At 57.2% G+C, this 13,930-nt stretch overlaps 2 protein-coding genes across 5 annotated transcripts in view; one reads left to right on the forward strand and one right to left on the reverse strand.

The window, feature by feature from the left end:
* PLEKHN1 (pleckstrin homology domain containing N1) overlaps window positions 1–4,459 on the forward strand; it is a 9,296-nt gene extending 4,837 nt beyond the window's left edge. The window contains exons 7-15 of the mRNA XM_081816807.1: window positions 213–363; window positions 1,158–1,233; window positions 1,354–1,502; window positions 1,639–1,773; window positions 1,957–2,097; window positions 2,269–2,409; window positions 2,567–2,776; window positions 3,066–3,114; window positions 3,199–4,459. Of these exons, the coding sequence (XP_081672933.1) occupies window positions 213–363; window positions 1,158–1,233; window positions 1,354–1,502; window positions 1,639–1,773; window positions 1,957–2,097; window positions 2,269–2,409; window positions 2,567–2,776; window positions 3,066–3,114; window positions 3,199–3,314 (1,168 nt within the window). The 3' untranslated portion in view covers window positions 3,315–4,459. The remainder of the gene's footprint in view (window positions 1–212; window positions 364–1,157; window positions 1,234–1,353; window positions 1,503–1,638; window positions 1,774–1,956; window positions 2,098–2,268; window positions 2,410–2,566; window positions 2,777–3,065; window positions 3,115–3,198) is intronic.
* On the reverse strand, window positions 3,862–9,132 carry PERM1 (PPARGC1 and ESRR induced regulator, muscle 1). Of its 4 annotated transcripts, XM_081817229.1 has the most exons (5): window positions 8,990–9,132; window positions 8,376–8,515; window positions 5,887–8,018; window positions 5,190–5,315; window positions 3,862–4,932 (listed from the first exon to the last, which is right to left on the reverse strand). In XM_081817229.1, the coding sequence occupies exons 3-5, from the start codon at window positions 7,874–7,876 to the stop codon at window positions 4,829–4,831; spliced, it is 2,220 nt and encodes a 739-aa protein (XP_081673355.1). In that variant the 5' UTR covers window positions 7,877–8,018; window positions 8,376–8,515; window positions 8,990–9,132; the 3' UTR covers window positions 3,862–4,828. The 4 variants fall into 4 exon arrangements, with proteins under 4 accessions (XP_081673355.1, XP_030883012.1, XP_081673354.1 ...); XM_031027152.2 differs by lacking the exon at window positions 8,376–8,515; XM_081817228.1 differs by lacking the exon at window positions 8,990–9,132 and having other exon boundaries at window positions 8,376–8,960.
* Window positions 9,133–13,930: the final 4,798 nt, after the last annotated feature.

Genomic DNA, 13,930 nt, shown 5'->3' on the forward strand with positions numbered 1-13,930 from the left:
GTGGGTGGGAGGAGATGGAGGGGTGAGGACACGGAGGAGGGGTGAGGAGATAGGGAAGGGGGGGTGAGAACATAGGGGCACAGGGTTGAGGACATGGAGGCACAGGGTAGGTGGGAAGAGATGAGGGAAGGCACCGAGATGGGGGAGGGATGAGGAGATGGGGGCACGAGGGGTGAGGAGAGAGGCGGTGAGGAGATGAGGGAGGGGTTCAGGAGGCAAGTGGGGGCCAGGCCCTCACACACACTAGTCGAGCCCCCACTCTGCCCTTTGACCCCCTCACAGGAGCAATGGGACCGGCTCCTGGTCCTGTACCCAACATCCCTGGCTATCTTCTCCGAAGAAGCAGATGGGCTTTGCTTTAAGGTGGGTCCCTCCCCACTGTGGACCCGCCCGGGAAACGCCCTGTGTGTGGGGGTGGGAGAGGGCAGCGGCTCAGGAGGAACCTGTATTTCGGGGCCTGTTGAGACAGAGTGTGCTGGCCCCACCCACCCGGCCTGCTGCCCTGGTCAGTCTGGTCTCAGCTGTGATGTGGCCAAGGAGGGGTCCCTGCATAAATATCCCTTATCATCCTAGAGGGTCCTCCACCCTCAGCAGGACCATCACCTGGGGCAGGTGGCATGGGGGCAGAACCACTCCTGGGAGACACTCTTGTGCTGGGCCTATACCTCTGAGTGGACATTTTCCTGGCGCCTGAGGGGCGTGTGTGTGTGTGTGTGTACGCGTGTGTGGGAGCGTCCTCTGGGGCTGGATGTGTCTGTTGTGTGCATCACAGTAACTTTCTACTCTGGGGGTGATCATGGCCCTCAGTCGCTGAGAAAAATGCAGGAGTCTTCCGCATAATTCCGTCCCAACCTACCCCCAGTCTTAGTAGGTGACCCAGTGGACCGGTCCCCAGAGGCATCCATCTGTGCCTGCCATTGGCTGATGAAGGCCCCACCCAGAGCCCAGGGGTAAAGAGATCCCTCAGGACAGACAGGGAGCGCCGGCCCCCCTCAGGGATGTCGGCCTCAGCCCTGTCTTGCCCCCTGTCTTGCCCTCTGCCTGCCATCTGGAGGCCCAGCCCAACTCTGGAGGGTGAGACAGAAGTATGGGCCCAGGCAGAGGCACAGGGTTTTGCCCCCAGACTCAGGCCCCATCTTCCATCACTGCCCCCACAGGGGGAGCTCCCACTCAGCGCCATCCGCATCAACCTGGAGGAGAAGGAGAAGCAGATCCGTTCTTTCCTGATCGAAGGTGGGCAGAGGCCTGGCCTGGGGGGGAGGGCATGAGCCTGGTGGGTGCCCCAGCTCTTCAGTGGGGCCTTGCAGGGGGCTTTCTGCTTGCCAGGCCCCCCTCACGGTGTCTGTGTGCTAGGCCGCTTCATCAACACTATCCGCGTGGTGTGTGCGAGCTACGAGGACTACAGCCACTGGTTACTGTGTCTGCAGACTATCTCGCCCAGGGATGGAGCCGCCCCTCTGGGGGGCCCTGAGAGCTTTGCAGGCCCACGGGTGTCCACACAGGTGAGGGGTCAACAGGGGGAGATGCTGCCCCCACATCTCACGTCTGGGCAGAAGGGTAGGTCTAGGGCATGGGTGGTTAGGGGGAGGGGCCCTGCTCTCTGTCTCACCTCCTCGCTCCCTGCCCCCTGCTGTCCAGGTCATGGGTGGTGGCCAAGGCTCACCCTCCTCAGATGGACAAACCAGCTGGGACTCCCCCTCCACCCACACCAGCCCCTCTGTCCCTGAGTCCTCAGTGCCATCCACCACCTGCTGCCCTGCCCAGGCTGTACCTGTGAGTATCAGGGGCTGGGGAGGGACAAACAGAAGAAAAGGGCAGGAGGTCATGAGGACAACCTGCCTGGGTCCCCATGGCACTCCATCCCAGGCAGGACCTGGAGGGAACTGTGTGCAGCCTCAGAGGACTGAGTGGGTGAGGGCCCTTGGGAACCTTCTGAAAGGTCTTTGGTCCCCACAGGACCAGGCCAACCCGGGCTGCACCAGCGTCAGCAGGCAGAGGGCAGAACTGAGATGGGGCAGCATCAGCCGGTCACCCAGGAGTAAGGCCCGGGGTGAGGGGCCCAGCCTGGCCACCTCGTTGTACTTGGACCTGACCAAGGTGGGCCCAGGACACTGACCCAGTTCTCCCTCCCACCCTCCACCTCCCTGGCCTCCATCTCTCAGGCCCAGGTTGTCCTGGAGCCACCTAGAGGCCTTCTTGCACAGAGAAGGGAGAACTCAGGCCACCTCCAGCTCCAGGAAACCTGTCTCTTCTGCCTCTTGCCTGCAGCTGAGCAGGCAGAGCCTAGAGGACAACCCTGAGGCCCCAGACCACCCTCTGGAGACCCCACACTCCCCACTCTATGCTGATCCCTACACACCACCTGCTACCTCCTACCACAAGATCACAGACGTCCAGGGCCTGGATGAGGTCAGTTCCCTGTGGGTGACAGAAAGGGCTAGATGTGTCCACAGCCTGAGGTGTGCTCAGGTCATGATGAGTGGCCAAGGGGTTCTGGGGGCAGGGATCCCTCAGCTCCGTGGAGGTTCTGGTCCAGGGCCTCAGGTCCCCATCCCTTTCCTGGCAGTTCCTCAGCGCAATGCAGAGCTCACTTGGACCTGAGTCCTCGAGCCCCTTCCCCTCGGTCCCTGTGTCCGTGCCTGTCTCTGACCCCAGCTCTGGACTCTCCGGTCCCCACTTGCTCTCCAAGAAGGGAGCCCTGCAGCCCAGAGCCTCTCAGCGGCACCGAGGCTCCATCAAGGGCCTGGGGCCACCACCCCCAGACTCCCCTCAGCATGTGAGTAGCAGCCCCCACCCCTGCCAGGTAAAGGGTTCTGTGGAGAGGTGGAGGTAGTGTGGGGGCTCTGGGACCCTGGGGGAGCAGGAGAGATGGAAACAGGAAGATAGGGTGAGCTGAGACCAAAGACAGGAAGCAGTGCTGGGGAGGGGTGGGGCAGGTAGAGGCAGGAAGGGAAGATCCACAACCAGGAGGAAAAGATAGGGCTAGGATCTGGCAGCTTGGTGGGCTGGTCTCCAAGCCTCCTCCCCCAGGGCTCAAGTCTCAGACTTGTGGTTGGGGTCCCCAGGTCTCCCCAGCGAGGAAAGTCTCACCTGACCCCCTGCCACCTCCCTCAGGTGAGTGAGGGCCCTTGCCTCTTTCTGAGGGGAGCTCTGTGTATTGCTTCCTGAAGGCACATGCATCTTTGTCCTCCCCACCAGGTGGCCATCCCCCCAAGAGCTCTGGCAACATCTGGGACAAGGCTTCATCTCCCTCCCACAAGCGGTGGCCCCGAGGAGGACCTGAGGCTGGGGGGGGGCTCATCCAGTGGATCTGATGGCCTCTGGGTGACCGGTTCTCAGGACCACCTGCCAGCACGGACCCTGGAGTGGGGGTTTGCAGCAGAGCCTGGGTCTTTCTTTGTGGGGCCACAGGCCGACTGGCATCCAATACCTGAACCCCATCCAGTGCTGAGTCAGTGTCTGATCCCAGCAGGGTGAAGGGTTCTCCAGAACTCTGAGTTTCCCTGGGCTCTGGAGGGGCCAGGAGGAGAGCCTGATACTGAAGATGGCCTGACAACATGGCTACACCCCAGATCAAAGCAGGCCTCATAGAGGGGCCAAATTTCATCCTTTCCTCCAGGGAAGGAATGAGGGAGGCCACTCGATGCAGGCTTTACCTGGCGGTGGGAGAACGGTGCAGGTGGGAAGGTCAGAGGACTGAGAAAGTCAGGTTAGTGAGGGTCAGAGCACGTGAGATCAGAGAGCACGAGGATAGGGAAGTCAGCAAAGTCTGAGACGTCACAAGCAGAGATAGAAGGGTATTCTGGGCAAATGTCAGTAGGCTGTAGCTGGTCAGGAGAAACTGACAAGAGACTAAACAAGAAAGAAAGAGAAGATTTTATTTGTGCTGTGTGTCCATGCATTTTCCACTCAGCAGTCAGGAGTCCCCCATCCTGGGGACCCTGTGCCCATGCCCACCTGGCACCGAGCCTGGTGGCCTCCACTGCTCTGCCACCACCAGCTTCCCACCCACCTTCCTGCCCCATCTCTGGCTCCTCGAAGCCTTGGGACAATCCCAAATGTCCAGTCCGTTTATGTGCCACCACCATCTTCCACCTCTGCACCTCATCCAGGGTTCCCCAGAGGAGGGGCTCCAGCTTCTGCCCTACAGACCCCCACCCTGCAGGCACCTGCTCACTGAGGCAGGAGCCAAGGAGGCCTTGGCCATAGGCCCTTGGGGCTTAAGGGTCACAGAGGCCTCAGAGGTTTTCACTACCCCAGCCCACTTGTCAACAAGGCAGAGAGTTCCCGGGACACCCCCCTCCAGCCTGAAGGCCATCTAGTCTCCTCACTCTTGCCCCCTGCCCAGATTTCCAGCTGGGGCTTTCCTGCTGCTCTGACACCTTCTAGGTTCCAGAGCCTTATCCTGCCTCTCCCCTGTAACTAGATAACCCAATAAAATATAGGACACCCAGTTAAATTTGATTTCAGATAAACCACACAGAATTTAGTATAAGTACATCTCAAATACTGCATGTCTGAAATTCAAGTTTCACTGGCACCCTATGTTTTTATTAGCTAATCTGGCCACCTTACTAACCAGCTCCTTGCTCAGCATCTACCCATCCACCTTCCAGAATCTCCCTCCTCCCAGGTGTGAAGCACAGTCTTGGCCTTAGCCAGTGGTTAGACCTTTGGGTGGAATCCAAGGAGCAGGACCAAGAACACTGGCTCCTTCCTAGACACCATAGAACACAGGGGTCAAAGGGCCAGACCTGAGGGCAGCACCTCGTCCTCAGCACCTGTGGCCATTTCTTTGTCCTGTGTCTTCCTGGACCAAGCCTGGGTTCTAAGAGCTGGGGCTGCGGCTGCGGCTGCGGCTGGGGCGTCCCTGCCCCGCTTGCCGGCGGAAGCAGTGGATGGCAGAGATGGTACCGATGCTGGCCAACAACACTGCAAGAGAAGCACAGAGCCTCCTGAGTGCCGGCTCCACCCCGGCCTGTTCACCACCTTCTACCCACATGGCCTGGTCCTCAAAGGGCAGGGGGAGGCCAGCAGGGCGAGGAGTGGGTCAGCAATGAGAGGAGCAAGGTCACGGGAGAAATCTTTGCTTCCCCATGCACCCCTCATCCCTGCTGGCCCAGCAGGTGAGACTGGACACCACTGGTCCTCCTGGGTACCAGCCCGCTCCTCCCCCAGGGCCCCCAAACCTGTCTTCCAGGCATCTGGGGTATGCAGGTCTGATGTTCTCATAGCCCAGGTGGCAAAGGCCACAAACACCAGGCACATGTCATCCTGGCTGAAGGTAAATGAGGTGAGAGGATCTCGGGGCTCCCCTAGGAGAGAGAAGCATGCTCTGTGCTCTGGCAGCTCCACTCAGACTCATCTGTCCCAGATATGCTGTGAGTCACATCTTCCCGATGACACGTCTGTCCCAAGACCCAGGGTAGTGTGTGGCGTAGTTGAGTCAAGCTGACTTGAGCCAGTTGCCTCTGGGTACCATTCCCTGGTTTGTAAAATATCTTCCAAGGGGAATGTGAGATGAAGTCTGTTGCGTGCCTGACCTGGGAGGCAGCAAGGCCGGAGTGGGAGCTGTCCCAGTGTCTACCATGCTAGAGGCAGGGGGGCAGGGCACTGCTGTCATCTGGGCCTGGATACAGAATGATGGTCAGTGCAGACAAATCCCTGAGTGGCTGTGGTGTCTGGCCTAGTCTGCCCCACCTGGACTATGTCCTGCGACGGCCAGGAGCTAGTCCATCCTTCCCAGGTCATCCCTAAGCACCCCCCCCCCACCGGCTCATGGCTCGGGGTCCTAGCCTGCCCCTCCCCAGCGGTCCTCCTGGCTGAACTCCCTGGACAGTATGTTCCCAGGACCTGGACAGCCCATGGGGCCCACACGACACGCACCTGCTTGCCTGACTGCCCAACTGCACTGCTCTGCTGTGTCTGGGGTAGGCTCTGGTGGGGTACCAGGCCCCACGCCCCAGGGGACCAAGCCGGGGGGCTCTGTGGCCTGTAGCTGGAGAAGGGCAGCCAGCTCCAGCATGCCCCCCGACGAGTCCTCCCCAAGGAAGTGTTCATAGGCCTCGGGGATGGAGATGGGCACAGGGTCTCCAGGTGGAAGGGTTGGCACAGGGTCAGCCTGTGGGGGTTGGGCCACAGAGTGGCCCCCCCAGTGCCCAGACCTCTGGGCTCGATGGTCCTGGAAGAAGAATTCACACATGTCTGGCCACTGTACTTCGGCCAGAGCCTGGTCAGCTTCTGCCACCTCCTCAGCATCTTCATCTTCCTCCTCAATAGTGTCACAAAAAAAGAACTCATAGGCCTCTGGGAGGGTCACTGCAAAGCTGCTCCCGGGCCTGTGCCCCACTGAAGCAGAGGGGGAAGGGGGAGGCAGGTGTTTGAGGATCCGAGGCTGGGGAGACCGGGGCCCAACTGCCATGGCGTCCCAGCCTCCAGGCCCCCCTCGGCCCCCCACTGCTGTCCTGGGGGGTGAGGGCCGGGCTGTGGCTGGTGAGGGTGGGCCTGAGGTCTCTCCTGAACCTGGCTCCTCAGGGCTGGGCACAGCCATGGAAAATCGCACTTTCTTCTTCTTGGGTGCTTGGACAGGGCCTAGTGGGGGATCCCCTGAAGGATGTCCAGCGGCACCTGCTGAAGGCTCCTCTCTGGGCTTCTCTCGGTGTCCTCCTGGAGACACAACAGGGCTCAAACATGGCTTGGCCGTTGGGGCAACCTCCACCTTCACCACGTCAGGCCCCGCCTGGGGAATGGGAGCAGGTGTTGACACATCCAAGTCAGATTGGGCCTTGGAAACAAGGTGAGGCGGAACAAGTGTAGATAAATCCACCTCCTGCTTAACCACTGGGCCTAGCATAGGCAGGTCCGTGTCCAGCCTAGACTTGGAGGCAGGTGTAGACAGAGGTGTGTCAGGTTGAAGCTTGGAGGCAGGTGTAGACAGAGCTGCATCTGACTTAGCCATTGAGATATCTGGATGAGTCTCCTGGGCAGGTGTGGACACAGTGTGTAGCTCAGCTCCGGGGGTCATGCTGAGTAGGTTTGTACCTTCCTCGGTCATAGGGACAGGTGTAGACAGATCCGGATCTGTTCCTTGCCTGGTTACCTGTGCAGGGGCTCCTGCAGACTCTGGACACAGTTCATCCTGCCTGGTTCCTGCTGTCTGCTCTGCTGTCCCAGCTGAGAGACCCTTCCCCCTGGACCCAGCCAGGCCAAGGCCCTCCTTGGGCCTGACCTCAACAAGCAGCAGGGAACCCTGCTGGGTGGGAGCAGAGCCTGGGGTACTCAAGCACCCACCCCCCTTGGCTCCAGCAGCATGCCTCTTCTTTCGGCTAGGGCTGCGTGGCGGGGTTCCAGGGGGCCTCTGGGGAGCTGTGCTGCAGCCAGGAGACTCAGAGCTCTGGGGAGGCTCACCAGGTGGACTAGGGACAGGGCCCTGGGGGGCTGGCCCCTGCAGAAGCCTCTGCATCTTGTCTCTGGAAGACACTGGCCCTAGAAGGGACAAGCTCTGGCCTAGGGGGGCAGCGTCAGATCTGAGGGACAGCAAAGCTTCTGACCGTGCGGACGTGCTAGGTGTCTGCTGATCAGCCCCCAGGGCCAAGACAGGCTCACGCCAAGACCTGCTGACCAGCGACCGGGTAGCTGCCTTGTCCTCCTCCTTGAAACCAGGCCAGCCCCTCCCCCTGGAAGCTGGCTGCCCCTCGAGAAGGGGTGGAGGCGCAGGAGGACTGCTGCCACTGCTGTCCCCTTGGTCAATGTCACTGGACAAGAGCTCATCCCCAGAGGCCAGGCTGGCCTGCAGGAGGCCACACTCCTCCGTTGCGGCCGAAAACTCAGCCCAGTCCTGGTCACTCAACTGGATGCTGTACTGGAAGTTTTCCATTTCAGGTCAGCAGAGGACTTCAGCAGCAGAGCTTGAGGCCAGGCGGGGTCTTCGTGGACCCAGGTCCTGGGCACCGGCCAGCATACAATTGTTGGGGTGCCCCCCACCTCCTTGGCTCGGGGGCCGGCACTCCATCTGCTTCCTGAAAGAAAGCAAAACGGGGAAACCTGAAGGAAGCTGAGTGGCTGTCAGAACCGACCCCTCCTCCAAGTTAGAAAACCTGTAACTCCCACTTTCCCTATTTCCAAACTGACCCCAAATAATAACCTTGTAATGATACATTGTTACATTCCTAGAATCAAATATGGCTTAGATTAATGACGTACACTAAAAAATAGGGGTTCCTCCTGTTTGAAATTTTGTCCCCAGAGTGGTTTTCTTCACATCTTTGAGCCTTTTCTGTTCCACTGGGTCAGCTCCGCCTTCTCCAACCTTCCTCCAGAATTGCAGGCACCAAGGTAAACTTTATACAGCAAAGCCCATTTCAAGGGTCACTCACTGGGTGATGGTCAGCCCTGGTCTGTCCCAGCACGCCTCAGGTGGCAACAGGCCATGGAGGAGGAGCAGCGTCCAGCAGGTGACCAGCCTTTGGTGATGACCTTCCACCAGCCTTGGCTGGGACAGGCTTCTGGGCTTCCACTGAGATCACCAAGGTCACACTTGTGCTGGCTAGAGCCCACTCAGGGGTCAGCAGGGAGTGCCTGGCTCTGCCCCCTGCCTAGGCAGGAGGTCACAGAGCAGAAATGAGCCTCCTAACTCCCGGTGGACCACTAGGGCCATCCTCAAGGTCTCTGCCCCTCACCCAGGCCTGCCCGGCTGGCAGAGCCCCCTGCTTCTGCCTCATCTCAGTGAACAGAGGTGACCCTAACTGCTTGAGAGCAGTGTCTTGGCCTCCTATGGGAAGAGCTCTTTGGCCTTTGGTCAGCTACCACCACACCCAGGGAGGTGAGAGGTCACTCTGACCAGGCCAGTGCTGAGATGAAGATGCCTTGAGACCAGAGCACTGTGCCCTCCTGACCCCTGAAATTTGCCTCCTCACTGGCCCTTGGGGAAGTCCCTCTGTCTGACTTTGGGACTTCTTAGGGTGGGAATGAGGGACTAACAGTGTCGTACCTGGGACCCTGTGGCCAGCCAGGGCAACAGAGCTGGGCGTCCGAGCCGCTTGTCCCAGAGCAGCATGGTGCTGGGCTCACCACGCAGGCCCCACCCCCACTGCCAAAAATACCCCATCCTTGTGGTCACATGTCTCCTGCCAGTGGTCAGGGTCCAGGACACAAATAGATGGCATTTGAGGAACCTCCAGCTTTGTGAGGGATGCCATCCTGATCAGGTCAAATGCTGGCCAGAGAATGCTGACCTGCAATCCGTCCTGCACGGGCCTCCTTTTCCCAAGCTGAAGGCCACTGTGCACTTCATCTCTTGGCCCAGGCTGATCTTTCCTCTTAAAGCGGCCCCACCCGCTGCAAAACCTCAGGCCCTTTGCTAGCAACTCCATCTTCCATCCTCCCATCAACCGATGCCCTTCCGGGTCTTAGGGCTTTACCCTGTTACCTGTGTGGAATATAAAGCATTGCAGAGAGGTAAGTGGGAAATTACCATTCCAGAATGTTCCTAGAGGTCTTTTGGAGGTGGGCTGCTGCTGACTGGGGGTGGAATAGGGAAGCAAGGCTTGTACCTCTCTCCTCTGGCCTCAAAAGGCCCACTGGCCCCTTCCCTGGCAGCACTGCTGAACCTGCCAGTGGGGCTCAAGGGACAAGTGGGGTCATTGGGGGCTCTCAGTGGCAGGAACCCCAAGGAGTATGGGCCTTGGGCCTCTAGAGAGGGTTGGGAGGGTTCAGGGCTGGAAAGTGGGCTACACCCACCAGCACCTCTCCTGACCTAGGCTCCTGTAGATGGGCCCAAGAGGCAGGGGGCAGCACAGAGTCTGATGGTCCAAGAAAGGGAGCCTGGCGCTGCCACCCCCAGCTGAACCAGTCACCAAGAGTAGGCAGGCAGGGATGACAGGGCCTCAGAAATGGGCCTCCAGAATAACACCTCCCATTCCAAGCCCTCATGAGCACTTTTCCTAAAACTTGTCCATCCTGAGAGGGGGCACAAAGAGGACCCTTTTTTCACAGTTGAGCTTGGTGGGGCACGGAGAGGGTGAGTGACTTGCACACGACCACACAGCTGGCAAATGGCAGAGTTGGGTCCCAAAGCCCCTACTCTTAGCCCTTCTCCAGGCCATCCTGATCTTGGGAGGCTGATATTGCCCATCCCCATGCAGGTCCCTGTGACACCCACGCCTGTGGCTTCTAGGCTAGGGGACATGAAGAGGGAGTAGGGGAGCCAAGCAGCAAACATCGAAACAAACAGGTCAACGAGATCATTTCTGACAGAAACATAATGTAAGAAGGGAATATTGTGGCGAGAAGGGGTGCCCTGGATGGACCAGAGACTCTTCTCTGAGAACAGGGCCTTGGAGGGCCCAAGAGGGTGGGAGACAACAAGGGCCAAGGCTGTGAGGGTGACGATGACGGAAGCAGCTTCACAAAGGATGTGAGAGGCTGGGGTGCTTTGATTCCCGGTAAACTAGTCAGCATATCACACATGCAGGAAGGGCACAAATGGGGAGCGCAGCATGTAGCTGCTGCTGGACCCCACCCGCGAAGGACCCCACCTGCTGGTGTCTGCCACCTGGCCACAGTGCACAAGCCAACCTGGCCTGTAGTGAACTTTATACGAGTGGAATTGGACCCTAAGAACATTTTTGTTCTAGTCCCCTTAGGAGACTAGACATATTGGTTTCTGCCCTGTTCCTGGCACAGAGCTATTGAAACCCTTGTAAATTCCTAAGTGATAAGAGTACCAGGACCATCTTTTGTTCTAATGAGGCAACTCCGGGGAGGCTTTTGGATGGGGATGGTCATCAGGAAGACCAGCCATGATTAGAAGCTTGCAATTTTCAACCCCAGCCCCTCATCTTCCAGAGAGGAGAGAGGGGCTAGAAGTAGAGTTAATGGTCCATCATGCCTATGTGTTCTCCCGTGAGTCTCCTGCACTACCCACACCAAACATTTCACTTCTGTGTCTCTGACACCAGCTGGGTGTCCTACAGTTTCACTCAAGTCTGACACCATTTACCTGGAGACACAGGTGAGTGCTCAGTCCCACAGGACTGCCCCCCTTCAGATGCCAGTCACAAGCAGCAGGTCCTCAGGGTACTGCCACCTTCTGTCCATCTTGGCTACAAACCAGAGTTTCCCATGACCTCTCCATCTTGGATTCGATTAATTTACTAGAGTGGCTCACAGAGGTCAGGGAGACGTTTACTTACATTTACCAGTTTATTGTAAGAAGATATGATAAAGGGTACAGATGAACAGCCAGATCGAAGAGATGGATAAGGTGAGGTATGTGGGAAGGGCATGGAGCTTCCATACCCTGTCCAGGGTGACACTCTCCCCGCACCTCCACATGTTCACCAACCTGGAAGCTCTCCGACCCCCATACTACTGGGATGTTATGGAGGCTTCCTTACATAGGCATGATGGACCATTAACTCCACTTCCAGCCCCTCTCCTCTCTGGAAGATGGGGGGCTGGGGTTGAAAATTGCAAGCTTCTAATCATGGCTGGTCTTCCTGATGACCATCCCCATCCAAAAGCCTCCCCGGAGTTGCCTCACTAGAACAAAAGATGGTCCTGGTACTCTTATCACTTAGGAATTTACAAGGGTCTCAATAGCTCTGTGCCAGGAACAGGGCAGAAACCATTATGTGTATTCTCTATGATCTCATAGTCGGCCTCCTTTGAGCCTCAGCAGGCTTTGGAGTCGGACGCCTCAGGGGCTGTGCTGGTCAGCTTCACCACCAAGAGTGGTCCCACGTGTGGACGTACACATCCCTGCATCATTTTTCTGTGGATGGAAATTTGGGTTGTTCCACTTTGCAGCCATTATAAATAATGATGCTGTGAACATTCTAGAACATTTCTTTTGGAAAACCCGTGTCCTTGGTTTTGGAGAGGTCAGCAGTTTTCCTGAGCAGCCGTGCACTCGCTCTGACAGCAGGACGCACTCGGGTCGTCTGCACGTCCTCATCGGCGGTCTTTGTCACCTCGCGTCCTGGAGGCTCCGTGGTGGTGCCACACTAGGGTTTTAATTCACGTTCCTTTGGTGTTGGCCACGGGCATTCCTTTTCTGTGACGGTGTGTGTCTTCTTGGTGCTTCCGCCATTTCTATGTGCCTCTTCCTTATGATCTATAGGGCTTGTGCATTCTGGGTAAGAATTATTTATTGATGTCTGTGCGATCAATATCTTCTCCCTCAGTTTTGTCTTGTCACTCTCTTCACAGTGCCTTTTGATAAACAGAAATTTTATTTTATTTTTATTATTAAAGATTTTATTTATTTATTTGACAGAGCAAGAGAACACAAGCAGGGGGAGCAGCAGGGGGAGAGGGAGAAGCAGACTCCCCGCCGAGCAGGGAGCCCAACATGGGGCTCGATCCCAGGACCCTGGGCTCATGACCCGAGCCGAAGGCAGACGCCTAACCATCTGAGCCACCCAAATGCCCTGATAAAAAGAAATTTTAAAATTTTAATATAGTCCAGGTTATCAACAACGTCCTTTACATTATCATCTTTTTCTGTTCTTTTTAAAAAAGATTTATTTCATTTATTTTTAAAGACTGATTTATTTACTTGAGAGAGTGAGAGAGCACGTGCGAGTGCGGGGAGGGGCAGAGGGAGAGAATCTCAAGCAGACTATGTGCTGAGCGCAGAGCCTGATGCAGGGCTCCATCTCACCACCCTGAGATCATGACCTGAGCCGAAATCAAGAGTCAGAGGCTCAACCAACTACACCATCCCAGCGCCCCTCACCTCTTCTGTTCTTTTAAAGAACTCTTTGCCTGCCCCAAAGTCATAAAGATTTTGTAAAGATATCCTTGCACATTTGTTTAAAGCTTTGTTATTTTACCTTTCATATTGGATCTGCAACCCACTGGTGTTGATTTTTGTGGATGGTGGGTGATGGGGATCCCGTCATACTTTTTGTTTCCATGTGGACACCTAGTTGGCCCAGTGCCACATCAAGGCTCGGGGGCACACGCGGTGGGTCTGTCTACTGAGACACAGCCTCACAACCCCACGTGGGGTTGGAGCCCTGCAAGGTGAGAAGTTCGGAGGGTTTAGGGCAAGAGCTTTTCAACAGTTGCCCAGGCTGCCCTGGGAGAAGAGAATACAGAGCTTGAAGGGAGGCAGGGAGGCCAGCTCTGAGGCTGTGGGGAGGGAGCAGGTGGACTAGGGTGATGGAGGGAAGGGTCTTCCCTGAAGACATGCGAGGACTGAGCTCCACCCTGAGGCCCTCATTTCCTCCTCTCCCACCGGATCATGGAGGACCTCCTTGTAGGGGGCAGTGGAGGGATGTCTGCTGTAAGATGAGGAAACCAGGCCAAGCTCTATAGCATCAGGATATGCTTCACAGAGATGTTACGTCGCGGGGGAGACCTGGGCCAGGGGGAACAGATGGACAGATGGGCAGTCGGACACACATCCCATGGAGTGGGGATCAGAGGCCCAAGCAGGAAGAGGTGCGCAAGGAGAGAAGGCAGCCTGCTGTACCCCTGGGGGCCACCTGAGGGCACCAGGACTCCACTGGAAGCAGACAGAGCTCAGCCCTTACTGCCCTCCTTGCTCTGGTCTGGGAGGATGGATCCTTAGGGGATGCTGGGCCCCCTTTCCTGAAGCCATGTAGTCCCCTTTGAGCCCTTGACCTTGCAACAGTAAGCACTCAAAAATAAGAGAGTAAGAGCCAACTTTTAATGAGTACCTATTTATGCCAAGCAGTATGTTTTACACAGATTATGGGCTTTTAACTTAAAAAAAATAATTTTAGGGTGCCTGGGTGGCTCAGTTGGTTGGGCGACTGCCTTCGGCTCAGGTCATGATCCTGGAGTCCCAGGATCGAGTCCCGCATCGGGCTCCCTGCTCGGCAGGGAGTCTGCTTCTCCCTCTGACCCTCCCCCCTCTCATGTGCTCTCTCTCTCTCTCTCTCTCATTCTCTCTCTCAAA

This window comes from Leptonychotes weddellii, chromosome 4 (genome assembly GCF_054177405.1).
Source record: "Leptonychotes weddellii isolate Sample4059 chromosome 4, ASM5417740v2, whole genome shotgun sequence".
In the NCBI taxonomy this organism is placed as follows: domain Eukaryota; kingdom Metazoa; phylum Chordata; class Mammalia; order Carnivora; family Phocidae; genus Leptonychotes; species Leptonychotes weddellii.